We start from the raw sequence: 15,919 nt of genomic DNA on the forward strand, positions 1-15,919 counted from the left end.
ATATCCTCTCCTTGACAATAACCACCAGAGGGGCATTGTTCTTGAACAGAATGGGATAGTAGGTTGGTTCACTAAACGCTTTATAGTAGTATGATTTTTGGAACTGAGTATACATTTCTATAGGACTGCATATATATTATTAGTAAAATCTATATTTAAATTGTCATAAGGATATACTTCTGAGTTTAAATATACTTTTAAATTGGTCAAGTTGCAGTGTTGAAATCGACTCATATTTTTGTTATTTGATTTTTACATCTGTTTGAAATCCAATAATAATATAACAAGGTTTTCCAACTGATTACTCGATTTAACAGCCCATGTATGGTTTTAGTTTGTTGCAATTCTGGATATTCATGCAGTTCCCAACTCTAAAGGCAATCGGTAAATCTCTGTTGTTTTCAAAATTTTTTAGTAATCGTATTTTTGACTAGCATTAACTGATATATGAGGCATTTTTCCACAACAGTTTGTTCAAAGTGATCTTATAGTTATCCTTTGTTTCATTAGCTGAATGAATGGCATTAAAATCAGAATTATATCGTATGAGGACTAGTTCTTGTTTTACATTCATTACAATTTTATGATAGTCTTCAGCCAAAACCCATTAGCATTTTCAATGGTATACATACATTAAAATTTCCATTACCATCGATTAATGATGGATTCTTCGTATCATGCCATCCAGCGTTATGTAAACCGTTATGCCAAACCAAACCAAACTCCAGGGATTTCTAACTCTATCAACAATCACTCCTCCCATATCATAACGAATTTCATCAAACAGAAAAGCAACACCATTATTCACAAATTGTACATCAGCACTTACTGTGTTGTCAGATTTTGTTAATTTTCCTTCAATATAGAGGTAACTTTGACTAGGTAGAGTATACAGATCTTGGGTTTGTATTGGGATTCTAATTTCATCGTTGTTGTTCAAGGTTGTAGATGAATAGGGTTGGTGAGTGTGATACTGATAGCTCACTATTGAATCATCTTGTGTAACACTTTCATTAACTTTTAAGATGTTATAACTCATCTTTACTGGTACACTTGAATTTACAATTACAAAAAACTAAAAAATCAGTTAAACTAGTTCTAAGATGTAGCTTCAAGTTTATCCAAAATTTCCGAACTTTCTTAATTTTGAAGTGGGCACTTCTTTTTCAATTTAAATCCTAATGATTGTAGAAATTCTTGATTGGAACGTTTTAACTCTTTTAAGTAATTCTTACTACTGAACCGTCTCTGAAAACTCTTTTGTTTTATATACATTTCATTGGACGGTGTATAAGAATCATTATTATAGATAAATACCATTATGTTTCTTTAGTTGTAAACGTACTGTTACCAGCTCGTTTCTAAAATTGATCAGTCTTCCATCTTGATCTGTTATTTTAAGAATCATTTCATCAACATAGCGCATGCTGATTGGTAAATATATTACATTTGATGGTTTTTCAATGATTTTAAATCCTGGAGGGGTGGTAGGATAGAACATATAAATGATATGAACCGGTTTTCCATTGTTATATGAATTTGTTACAAGTTTACATTCTATCGCTATGCAATTCACTTTAAAAATATCAACAGGGTTCCTTGAAATGTGTATCTGGTTCTCTTTTAATATTTGGTTACTAAAGCCCAATAGACTTCCAATGGAGTTTTCCTTTGAAAAATCAACAGATTTATTACATTTAAGTTCACACTGTAATGTATTATGATTTGCCTGTATAGAAATATCCACTTTCTCTTCTTTTGAATGCTGCTTAAACCATTCTTGCAAATAACGATTTATATCTTGAATTTTATCCGGTAAACCGGTTTTAATCTTGACAATATGCCAGGAGCTGGAACTCATTGGAGTTCCAGCTCCTGGCATATTGTCAAGATTAACTATTCCAGATTCAAATTTATGAATTTTTTGTGGTAGACAATCCTTCATAAACACATCTCGAAAATATACCACTTTCAATTTTTTAGCATATGTTGTTAATTCGAAATTATTAAGAGCATGTTAGGTAATGCTAAGGTTGGTTTTTTTGATTTGAAACCTCGATGTAAAAAAAGTCCCAGTCCAGTCTTGTATGGTGTTAAGTACAATCCTTTTCCCATTGCAACAGCTTCCTTTGTTTTGTTGTAACGTTGTGCTTCGCTGAGTTGTTCTTTTGCTGCCTTAGTTTCCTTTACGGCTTTTACAACATTTGCGATTCCACCGCTTAGAGCACCTAATGCAATAAGACCAGCAAAAATTGGTATTAATGGTAGAATACCTCCAGTTTTATGAATTTTTATAACATGTGGTGGTCTTAATAATGTCTCCATTGTTTCTAGTGGTAGCGGTTTTTAATCCTATTTTTAAGGCACTTTCAAGATTTGTAGGTTGTTGTTTCCGTATAACCCTTTTAATAGCACTCGTTACCGATTGAAAAGATTTACTAAGTGTAACTATTTATTACCATTTTTGTTTTTCTGCTGTCTTCTCTTTTTTATAACCTTCCTACTTTTAGATTTTATAGACTTAATTTTAGGTTTTTTTATTGTTTCACTCTTCGTTGACTGTGTCATCTTGCTGCTATTTTTCAATTAAGTTAGTAATAGATTTGTAACACTTTATATATTATGTAAGTTTGTAGCACTTTATATATATTTAGATCTTTTAACATAATCATTCTCATCATTATCATGAACTATTGTATCATATGAACGTTTTAAACTTATTCTCTTTGCTTTTTTATTAGTATTTTGATTTACATCATCATCAGTATCATTTAATTGTCTTTTGGTACCTTGTATGGATAGGGTTGAGAATAAATGATTTTCACTTTGTGAATCTTAGGTTTTTGTCTATTTATATTTAAATCCATTTCATGATCATCATCCTCGAAAATTCTACGTTTTTTACCTTTTTTATAATTTCAGTCAACGGTTCTTGCTTTTTTTCTTTACTTTGTACATGATTGCTTCTCTTAATTTTGTGTTGAATTTTCTTTTCATGATAATTATAAATAGGAAGCTGTTGGTTTTTATTTAAATCATCAACATTGCCATCTTCATTATCATAACACTTACTCTTTTTTATTTCAAATTTACGATTTTTACTATCTAATTTCACTCGAAGAACTTTATCTTTACAGCTTTTATTCTTTTGTTTACTTTGTTTTTTTGTAATTGTATTTTTAGTCTTTTGCTGTAACAATTTTCGATGTTTATCTTTCAATAGTTCAATTTTTTTCAAATAAACTTGCATATATTTTATAATTTGCTCTATTATCTTTGAACTCTGTTGATGTTCAGATTTGAATGAACAAATTTTATTTTTATTTGTCAATTTATTCAATCCCATACCCAACTTTAACTTGGTGTGCATTGCAGTTGAAACACCTAATGCTGCTAGTTTTTCTTTCCATAAAGCATCGTTTGAAGTAGTTCTACTTAGAGCTGCTTTTAGTAATGTTTTATCAGCCTCATGACGATCAGATAAATCATTTCTCTCTGAATATGCTATATCATGTTCTTTACACGCCTCATCTAACATGTTAACACCTTTGTCACCGCGTTCTAAACGTTCATTTAATTTAGGTCCTGGTCCACAGTAATTATATACCGGTAAATGTAACTCAAATGGTAATTTGTTTACTAAAGTGTTTATAACACCACTACCAGTATGTTGCTGCTGCTTTATATAATATTTCATGATTGCTTTCTAATCTCAAACTAAGTATAAATTATATAATGATCAATTTTTATAACCATTTTTTAGTAAACTTTGTAATCATGAAGAAGGTTGTTAAGCAAAAGACTACTTTGAAGATTGATAATCATGATATGGTTACAAGCGAACCTTTGAAACATAGCATTTTATTTCCTTCGACTATGCGATGTGTTATAACAGGACCATCCAACTGTGGTAAAACCAACACTATGGTTAGTCTCTTGGAACATCCTAATGGTTTGAAATTTGAGAATGTAATTCTCTATTCGAAATCGCTATATCAACCCAAATATATATACTTGGAAGATCTTTTAAAACCAATTAAAGGAATGGAATATTACGCTTACGATAGTAGTGAAAATATAATTCCACCATCTGAAGCGAAACCAAATTCAATATTTATATTTGATGATGTTGCCTGTGATAATCAAAACATAATAAGAGAATATTTTAGTATGGGACGACACAACAACGTTGACTGTTTTTACTTATGTCAGACGTATACAAAAATACCAAAACACTTGTTAAGAGATAACGCTAATGTATTAATAATCTTCAAACAAGATGATTTAAATCTAAAACACATTTATACAGATCATGTAGGTACTGATATGTCTTTCGACAATTTTAAACATACATATGGCTACTGTTGGAGGAAACCTTTTGGTTTCCTCTCAATTTTCAAAGATAACAACATTAATAGTGGGCGTTACCGTCATTATTTTGATAGTTATATATACATTTAGTAAAGTTTAAATATTATTATAATACAAGTCGTTCAATCAAAATGATGGCTCAAAAACAAGAGAAATCTGTTGAACAAAAGTTGATTAATAAAAGAAGAGATATTCGTAAAAAATAAATATTTTAAAACATGGTCAAACGGTTCATGAGAATCTGTTTCAACCTATAACAAAACATTTGCAACAAATTGAAAGTAAATTGGAACCTATTTCAATCAAAGAGATATCAAAATCTCCACTTGTTAATATTTATAAAATGCATAACTGGGAACTTAGATTCTACAGATGCGGAACGATACGAAAAACTTATAACAGAGTTACAATTAAACCAAAATAAATTAAAAGATCAATAAAACAAATCACATTAATGCAAAAATCGATAGAGAATTTCAATGAACTTATATCAAATATATCCAGAAATCAAGATAACATTAGAACAAAAGTTATATATCTAGAAGATCAATTAAAAAGGATATTAAATAAAGATAATGAAGAAAAAAGATATTTTCAAATATGATTATTATAAATGAAATGTATTCAATTTTCCAAAATATATATGATATTTTTGAGAAAATAGAGGTAGCTATATCCCTTTGCAAAATAAATGTTTTACAATAACCTAATTAAAACTGATAGAGTTATTAAAAGAAGAAAATTATAAAAACAAAATAAACCAAGATATTTTCCCTTTGGAAATAAAGATAGAAAATATTCTAAACTTTAAAAAATTATAGAGATAAAAAGTTACTCAAAAGACTATACAATAACATTTATTATGGAAATTCCTTTAGTAGAACCAGACTTGTATTACTATTATAAGTTGTTACCTCTACCAATTCCAACAAACACCCTGATTTTTCATTGATAATTCCTTTCAAACCTTACCTCGCATTAAGTGATACGAAGTATGCATATATGGACGAAGAATGTCAAGAAATAATATTACAAGAATACCTCTGTAAGAAGACTCATCCCCTGAGACTTAAAGGAAATGAGCCATGTGAAGTAAAAACTTATTAATTTTGAGCAAGACACGAATAATTGTCATCCGTTCCGTATTCCAATAAAAAGTATTCAAATTGAGCGAATCTCTGATGGACGATGGATCATCACCACTCCTCACAAAACACTGGCAACACTTAAGTGCAACAACGAAAAAGAAAATGTACCCCTACATGGTACATATCTGATTGAAGCAACCCCATTCTGCGAGACACACTTAGAAAAATTCATCTTGAAGACACACCGAAGCAGCAACACACTGTTCGAAGAAATTCTACTGCCGAAGTTAAAGACCAACATGTCCTTTGCCGAAGAAGACATCATCTTTAACCCACCTGTATGGAACCTCAAATGATCAAGATGAAAATAATCAAGATATCACAAAAGAACTAGAAGAACAAAGATTTTCTCTCAGTTCGTTAATATTTCAGTGAAAAGACTTAGTATTTGGACAATATTAATCTACATTTTATTGTTTTTGCTTTCTTTATTTAATAATGTTTCTTAAAAATGCATTGTTAAGAACGATAATGACGATATAATAATATATGCTTATTTTAATTTAAAAAAAAAACTTATTTTATATTTTTTTACATTTATTCATTTTATTTACATTATATTCAATTATCTACAATATTTAATTGATTAATTATTTTATTACATTATTATTGATTTTAATTGTATAGCTTAAAATAATAATTAGGAAATCCAGGTGTATTTCAACCTCTACGAAGGGAGGAGTTATAATTGTATAATTAACACAACTCTTTTTTTTTTTTTTTTTGTGAAATCTTATACTTTATATTCATCAGCACCTATATTCATATTTAAGCCGCTGCACGACGCAGGAACAGGGCCCTTCAGAATCCATCAACGCGTATTGTACTCCAGCTTGTTTAATAAATGTTTTAAAACATCTCCACAAAACTTCAAAATTAACTAGAGCTAGGTTTTTATCATTGTTGGTTGATGATTTCATCACCATCATTTGACTATGTTTTCAAAAAATGAGAGGTTTTTATAACAAATAAATAAAATCTAAAGATTTTCTAAATGTTTTCCCTTAGTTCCCAACCCCATGGTTTTGTATCTGTATAAATACTAATAATTTAAAAAAAAAAAAAAAAAAAAATTATTTTTCAATATAGTATACACTTGATGTTTTTTGATTGAATTAAATGTTGTTCAGTTTCAAGAGTGGAATTATTAAAAAGACATTGAGAAAAATCGTCTGTAGTTATAGCCAAGTGAAGATGACTTTATACCCTTAGCTTTTTTACTAACATTTAAATTTTCACAACTATGTGCTTGAGTTCTAAAAGTGTACAGTTTAGATCGTAAACCAATAAATTTGGTCATTATTTTCCCATTATTTTTTTTTTTTTTTTTTTTGAATATTTTTTGTTTTTTTGTCGTATATTATACACATTATTAGGAGGATAGTCTGATGTATCAAATTTATGAATGTCTTGCTTAATTGAGTTATAAATATCGTTCACAAAAAAATGATAGATAAGAGAATCAGTATCAGTATATAATAACTTTGCTTTTTCTCCAAGTTTGTTTTGAATATAGTTATAATGAAAATCGTATATAAAAGTCTTGGATAAATCTAAATATCCCACATAAATTGGTTTATCAAATTTAACTTTTACACGTTTCATTTCGATTATTACCATATCCTGATCAAAAATGGTACAACTATGAAAATTTGGTTGCGAAATATAGTATTTAGCACCATACCTTTCTGACCATTTCGTTACAAGTTTAATATCTTTATATTTACAAACATTATCCATAGTCTTACCAAATACAGCATTAATCATCAGTTTGTAAAAGTTTTTTTTCAAATTCGTTTTTACTATTTTTTTGCAATGCTGTATTTAAATCAATGTAAGACTTTAACCAACAAGACTGTTTAAATTTCAAAACTCTAGTTTAAGATTAAAAATAACAAAAATGAATTTTTGTTATTTTTAATCTTAAACTAACGGCTTGCTGTAAATTACGATAGTGAATAATATATTTTCCTTATTATATAGAGTTGTAAGTAATTTAGGAATCTTTGAACCAGCAGGTATTCTCCTTTCCGGACATAATGGTAAATCTTTGTGATAATTAAAAAGTTCTTGAGGATAAGTAAGATCAACTTCAAAGATATAACCAACGTCACTATTTTTAGGAATATCTATTATATTTGGTAACTCATTTATATCTTGAACCCATTCAAATTGTGACTCGGGTAGAGGCATAGACATAGCTGCTCCATATAAATTATTAACGTCATAATACATAAGATATGAGGAAGGTTCATTGTCATCAAATTGGTTTTCCATATATTTATTATTCGCTTTTGCATATCGATTAGAACATTGTGAAACACCCCCTCGTATACCTTGTTCAATAAACATAATCATATCAATGTCAGTTAATAATTCTAGCTCTATATTACTAATTTTCAGCATAGACTCAAAAGCTAATCCAGGTGCGGTAAAAAAATTAAGAGCACATAATCCATAAGTCTTCATACATGTAATTCTAAAATTTTCAAAAATATCAGCAAGTAACAAAACATCGGTTTTTAAGTATAATTCTGCATATTCTTGTAGATTTTTAATGCTAAACGTGTTCCACACTAGTTTTGCATGCTGATAATCCTCTTCGGAAATATATGTTTTATTCAGAGAACTATAAAATTGATCTTTTGTACGCAATTCAATGTCTTGTAATTTTTCCCAATTATTTAGGTATTCATATAGAAAAACTCCTTTACGTGATAACAATTGGAACTCTGCATGCTTTGGATAATATTTTCGAATAATTTCTTTTTGATTATCTACTAGATAAGATGCTAATTTATCGAGACTACTAGCCATAAAACGAAACCAATCTAAAAATCTAAAATTAACTTTTGTGTTGTGAATGTATTTAGTAAAGGAAATGTATCGTTCTTTGTTTAATGGTAAAAGACTCATGTTTCCCTTAATCTGAGTAGCTATAGCCCTTATCAGGAAGTGACTATCCTAGCCTGAAAGATTATGAAAGATAACAGGTACTGTATGAGAATCTTGATAATTAATATTGCAGTGAGAATGAGCAAGATCTCGAAATTCACCCGTAAAATGTAAATAATCCTTAACAATTGCATCATTTTTATTAAACGGTTTCAAACAAATGTGACACTCTTTACAGCTTTGAATATATTGGTATTGTGCTTGTGTAAGAGGTTTCATTGGAATAATGTTACAAAGAATATTATGCACATCTAACGCTATAGTATTTAATTCATTAATAAACCAATTTATGCAATCTTTACCATTGTACAGATTAAAACGTGAAAGTTCATTATTATATGAACATTTTAAATAGTATACAATACTAAATGGTTCATGTTTTTGACACTTTTTCGATTTTATATTGAAACTATTTTCATTTTTCACATCGAAAAGAATACATTCCAAGTCAGCATAAATAACAAATGGAACACTTTCCTTATACTCAAATTTTGAAAATTTTAATATTTTTTCTTTTTCATTGGGAACAATAACTTGAAATGTATTCATTTTTTTACAACTAACTGAATGCTTTTCCAAAATTGTTTGTGATATAAATAAATTTAAACAGCGTTCACATAACCATGATTTATTCTTTCGATTAGGTAACTGTTTATGAAGTAATCGAGATAAATTTTTAATAAGAGCAAAATTATATGTTTCTTGTTTAAAACATTCAATTTCATTATCATCATCACTACTATTCACATCCTCAATATCAGAATGGTTTGGTAATAGTAGTAAATTTATTTTAATAGAAAAGTCATTTTTACTTAAAGCTAAAGGAAAAATTTCGTTTTTTTGATAGCTGAAAACGTTTATAGAAATTTTATTACATTTTTCAAATTTTGGAATATCCTTTAAATGCATAGGAAATTGAAACTTTTCATAGGTTAATTTTCTTTTATCTTTTCTATAGGTTATTTCACTAAAATGAGGATAGGATGAAACACGATTAGAATTAATCGAAACAGGATTTAAATATGCAACTATTGACCAAAGAAAACAATATTCATCATTATTTTTTATGTTTATTACAGATTTCGTTTTGTCTATAAATTTAGGTGTATTAACAAATGTAGAAAAACATACAGTAATAGGTACAAATTTATTTATATTTACTTTAAGTTGAAGAATTTCATACACAAGTGCCCAACCACTATCTCGTTCTTGAAATTCTGATAATTTTGTTAAAATATAATTTATAATATATTCCTTATACCACTTTTTTAAATTTGTAGAATTATCAATTATTTGATTTTTAGTAGTGAAATGCTTTACTTCTATTTCAGAATTAGTAGGTTTTATAAAATTAGCTAAAAAGTTAACATTAACTTTAATCATTGAAGTCTTCAGAGCTTGTCTAATTTTAATTAAAAAAATTCTTAAGGCCTTTTATAAAAATATGTCTGGATCTTTTATGCCTAAATTTATTATTAAATCTGTTCGAATCCGCCCATTAAAACATGAATCAACATCGACCCAAACTAAGTTTTTTGTTTTTTTAGTCTTTATACGTTTCTTTTTTAAATCTTCCCTATACTTTGTAGCGTTTTTTAAACCACTACCACTGCGAACGGCAGCTTTTCATCGGAGAGCAGTCGTGGATAAGGTATTTCACTAGAGAGAAAATTAATCAGTAATAATTAACAAAAGATATATAGATATTGGGCGCCAGGCATGTACAGAGAAAGAAAACACAGTTGTATAATACTTAAAACTAATGACTATATTTATTCATGACGTTCTTTGCTGATACATGACATTGTAGAGTTCTAGTAAATATATAGTGGTTATATGTCAAAGAAAGTGGTGGTAAGAGTCGTACTAAATATCAATGAAAACAACTACGATAAAATACAGGACATGTAAAGTTTAAGAGAAAATATGAAATGTAGCATTACTTTAATTAATTTGATATATTCCATATGATGCTAAATCGAAGATGTTACAACCTGTAGATTCTAGAATCTATGTTTGATTATCCATCTATTAAAATAGTGCAATAATATCTATAAAAGTAATACCATTACAAGACGTAATGCAATGAAACCTAAGATCTAAATTATATTTTAAAGATTATATCGACATGAATGTTCTTAACAATCTAACCACTGAACATAGTCTGTACGATATTACTTAAGATGTACGTTATTGTTTAAGACTGAAAATGTTTTAGTTCTAGTTAATGTATAACTAGAACTTAAATATACACTTAGCTGTTCTTTTATGTAACCTTGCTTCAAACAGTAGCAGCGTGAGGTGGTCTAGCATCTCTGTACTGTCTGTCGGCGATCCTGTTGGTCAAAACAACAAAAAGGGCCAGATTGAGGACACCATGAATCCTTACAGCCGTAGCTACTGACTAGACTTACAAATGGGAGTGAAGCAGCATGGGACTCAAGCTACATCCACGCTGTGGCACTTAGATGTAAGAAAAAATCGTTCTTACTGGGGACACTCGTCCACAGGACATCTGTACATAAGAGAATGTCTGTACATAAGGCACTACCCGTACCTTGGACACAGTCCGTACCTTGGAAACAGTCCGTACCTTGGACGCAGTCCGTACCTTGGACCCTCGAAATACTTCCGAGGGCTCAATAAATAATAAACAACATGTCCTTTCTTCCATGTGACATTCTGGAGGACAAAAGAAAAGGGACGCCAACGTGCCAGCAAAACACAAATACAAGTTGGGACATCCGTAACTCTACCCTGTAGCTTCGAAATAGCAGCTGATTCAGATTACACAGCAAGATTTAAATAATCACCATTTCTCAAAAACTGGGACTAATGGCGTCTGACAGGCCAAACAGTCTAACCAAAAGTGAAGTTAAATCACAGAGAGTTGACAGAAGCGATGTTGACAGCGCGCGCCTCCACAGAGCGATAACAGGGTTGTGTCAAACGAAAACAGGGTTGTGGACTAGAGAACGTAAAAATTCGTCAAATAAATCATCAGGCCCGAACGATACGGAATCGGGTGACGATATGCCAGACATCATATATTATATATAAAAAAGACATGTAACGAACTAAAAACGTTACAACTTTAATAAAAATGATAATTGAGAGTCTACTTTATAAAATTTTTTCACACAATCTAGTTTATTCTTAATACATTTTCTAATATTTATAATAAACCCCTTCAAAATTTTAGTCCATTTTAAAATTTCAACTTTAGATTTAATTAAATGTCTTATCCTCTCAAATTTTCTTATCACTTCATTAGCAACACCATCAATTTTTCTATTCATATTGATTGTGAATAGAATGTAAATATATTTAATGAGGTGGGATTTCAACAGTAACTGAAGGTTTTTATAGTCACATCTGAATATAAACGATAAATATATTTTTTCGATTTAACTGAGTTAATTGTATCAAAATTCATAATATTTATTCTTATTAGAATATTAAAATTAATTTCATACGATCATGATTTGTTTGTATGCATATAATTATCGTAAATTTTCCACAAATAATACATTTTTTATCACTATCTAGGATTTAAATAGATAATTGTGTAACTTTATTAGATAAATTGTTTTCACAAAATATTAAAATTAATTGCTTACGTCTTGTTTTGGTTGTTTAAAATTATTAGAAATATTCTAAGAATCATTAATTTGTTTTTTCAATGTATTCCAAGCGTGTTAGAACTTGGTTTTATAATTTGAATAATCTAACGTTACATTACAATTTTTTACAGACTGAGCGAATGTATATTTTAATAAAATTATCATCAAATTGCAAAATAAGCATAATTATTGTTTTTAACAACAAATATATATTGCATGTGATTAATTTATTACTTTGTATATATTTTTTTAATAATTAATCTTTAATTTAAATACTCATTGTTTTTAACAAAATGATATTGCATATTATTAATTTATTACTTTGTATGCATTTTTTTAATAATTTATGGATTTGTTTTGATTTAGATACATGTTCTAAATCTGAGTATCCTGTAAACAACTTATTATTCATATCGTGTTATATATATTTTTCTTTGTTTTAAAATATATATTAATGCATAAAATTCTATGCTGCATTATAGTCAATCTTGCTCTAAGATGAATACTCCTTCGATATTTATTTTTGAAAGCCTAGAAAAGAAGAGACTGCTGGTTGTTTTTTTGAAAAATTCATTTAGGTAATTCTATTGTTTTTTTCTATAAATTTATTTTCATAGTAGTTGTTTTTTGTATTTTTTTATTTATTCATTTATTGTTTTTCTATAAATATTGTTTTTTGTTATATCTTTAGATATGGGTTGAAAGAGGTAAAAGTGGTTAATGGAAGAGTACATTTATATCTATCGTATTCACCAAAAAATGCAAGAGTTGAAGCAAAAATAAAAAATTTACCGCTGCAGTATATCAGGGTGGTAGCAGAAGATGAAACAGAATTACAACTTTTCCTACAAGGCATGAAAGAATTTTGCAATGTAAATTTTTACCCTTCTATTGAGGAAGAGAATACAACAAGTCAAATAGAGCCTTCACACCATCACCACCACCCTGATGAAGTGCAGGAGCCCAAACATAAGAAGATACAAATTTTGGAGAACAGAATGGTTTACCCAACATCTTCACAACAACAACAACAACAATTAATAGAAGTTTACGATGAAGATGCTGACGACTACGAGGGACAGAAATACACCGTTTTATCACTATAGTAGTCTATTCTTTATATTATTATAGTCTATCTATATTTTAATAAATAAAATACATTATTATTATTATTTTCAATGTTTTATTTAAAAGTTTTGCTTTTTACAATAAGTATACCAATAAAATAGGAAATATGCATTTTCAACTGCACAATACAAAGAACTATTTAAATGTTTTAAACAATGATAAGATTTGAATACATTTTTTAATTGATCAAATGATTGACATCTTTCTATATGCAAATCAATTATTTCATTATCTATAAATTTTTCCAACCATTGCTTCTTTTCTGCTCCTTTAACAGCAACAACTTCAGAACATACATGTTTTTTAATAAAATTTGAAATATCTTCATATGGTAAATATTTTCCTTCTTCTTCTTCATATAAAATATCAAATTCTAAGCCATGTAAATTGCAAGTTAACCATTCCATATGATTTCTCACTTTTGAATTGTATTGTTTCAATTCAAATGGATAACTTATAAATTTATGTGATGCCAAATGTCCATTGTCGTCAACGTTGACTATCGCTAATTCTTTACAAATAAAATTTCTCGGTCCATACTGAAAGCCTTGTACATCAATAATAAACATTTTCAATAGCGATGTAATACGTCTATTTGCTTCGACTGACTACGAGCGACTGAATATTTGAATTATTAGAGTACTCTTATGGTACTAGTTAATGGGTTGTACTTTACTAATTTATCATGTAAAATTAGACAATATGCAGTAGTCTTGGCAGGGATTGCTTTTCTTGTTTCAAACTCAATACGAATATCGATTGCACCACCCTTTAAAATATCCTCTCCTTGACAATAACCACCAGAGGGGCATTGTTCTTGAACAGAATGGGATAGTAGGTTGGTTCACTAAACGCTTTATAGTAGTATGATTTTTGGAACTGAGTATACATTTCATATAGGACTGCATATATATTATTAGTAAAATCTATATTTAAATTGTCATAAGGATATACTTCTGAGTTTAAATATACTTTTAAATTGGTCAAGTTGCAGTGTTGAAATCGACTCATATTTTTTGTTATTTGATTTTTTACATCTGTTTGAAATCCAATAATAATATAACAAGGCTTTTCCAACTGATTACTCGATTTAACAGCCCATGTATGGTTTTTAGTTTGTTGCAATTCTGGATATTTATGCAGTTCCCAACTCCTAAAGACAATCGGTAAATCTCTGTTGTTTTCAAAATTTTTTAGTAATCGTAATTTTTGACTATCATTAACTGATATATGAGGCATTTTCCACAACACTTTGTTCAAAGTGATCTTATAGTTATCCTTTGTTTCATTAGCTGAATGAATGGCATTAAAATCAGAATTATATCGTATGAGGACTAGTTCTTGTTTTACATTCATTACAATTTTATGATAGTCTTCAGCAAAACCCATTAGCATTTTCAATGGTATACATACATTAAAATTTCCATTACCATCGATTAATGATGGATTCTTCGTATCATGCCATCCAGCGTTATGTAAACCGTTATGCCAAACCAAACCAAACTCCAGGATTTCTAACTCTATCAACAATCACTCCTCCCATATCATAACGAATTTCATCAAACAGAAAAGCAACACCATTATTCACAAATTGTACATCAGCACTTACTGTGTTGTCAGATTTTGTTAATTTTCCTTCAATATAGAGGTAACTTTGACTAGGTAGAGTATACAGATCTTGGGTTTGTATTGGGATTCTAATTTCATCGTTGTTGTTCAAGGTTGTAGATGAATAGGGTTGGTGAGTGTGATACTGATAGCTCACTATTGAATCATCTTGTGTAACACTTTCATTAACTTTTAAGATGTTATAACTCATCTTTACTGGTACACTTAAATTTACAATTACAAAAACTAAAAATCAGTTAAACTAGTTCTAAGATGTAGCTTCAAGTTTATCCAAAATTTCCGAACTTTCTTAATTTTGAAGTCGACACTTCTTTTTCAATTTAAACCCTAATGATTGTAGAAATTCTTGATCGGAACGTTTTAACTCTTTTAAGTAATTCTTACTACTGAACCGTCTCTGAAAACTATTTTATCGTTTTATATACATTTCAGTAGGTAATATATGAGAGACCCTCCTCCTCATTTCTGTGATTTTCCCTCCTTGTACCGTTATTCTACGGCATTGAACTCTTAGGTTATAGGGACGTACAGAAATATCGATATACTATTTTTCGATATTTCATTATATTAAAAATGTCTATCTATTTAGATAATAACAAGTCGATTCATTCCTACTTTTTCTTCAAAGAGGGGGTGATATAGAGAAACAAAGATATTCTTATCCCCACTTATTTCTACCCCCACTATATCAATATCCAATCATATATAGTAAAACATCCAAAAGTAAGTATTAGTTCAGAATGACCGACGAAAATAATTTACAATTCATCGAGAGTGATGCAATACAATAAAAAAAAAATAACTAATGTTGTTAGAAAGCTGATTCAAAAATATATTGATTTCCATCAATCTATTTCTCATCAAATAGTTTTAATTAATCAAAAAGATTTATTTTTGCCACTAAAAGAAGATTGTCATAGGATAACTGAGTTTTGTGCTGATTTTTCTATTACAAAGTTAATCTTATGAGTTTGTGCGTGCATTGGGACACATATTTTGCAAGTGAACTAACACATATTGTTCCATACCTGAGAGTAACGAAGAATTCAAAAGTTATAATAGAAA

General features: G+C 28.9%; 2 protein-coding genes across 2 annotated transcripts; both read right to left on the minus strand.

Annotated features, from left to right (window-relative positions):
• Positions 1–2,857: 2,857 nt before the first annotated feature.
• On the minus strand, positions 2,858–3,697 carry LOC115891389. The gene has a single exon (XM_030911836.1). It carries the CDS (start codon positions 3,695–3,697, stop codon positions 2,858–2,860), a length of 840 nt encoding a protein of 279 aa, XP_030767696.1.
• Positions 3,698–13,996: 10,299 nt separating this feature from the next.
• On the minus strand, positions 13,997–14,620 carry LOC115891391. The gene has a single exon (XM_030911837.1). The coding sequence runs from the start codon at positions 14,618–14,620 to the stop codon at positions 13,997–13,999; it is 624 nt and encodes a 207-aa protein (XP_030767697.1).
• Between the last annotated feature and the right edge of the window lie 1,299 nt (positions 14,621–15,919).

Source organism: Sitophilus oryzae, unplaced genomic scaffold (genome assembly GCF_002938485.1).
Source record: "Sitophilus oryzae breed Bouriz unplaced genomic scaffold, Soryzae_2.0 scaffold_1180_pilon_pilon, whole genome shotgun sequence".
Lineage (NCBI taxonomy): Eukaryota > Metazoa > Arthropoda > Insecta > Coleoptera > Curculionidae > Sitophilus > Sitophilus oryzae.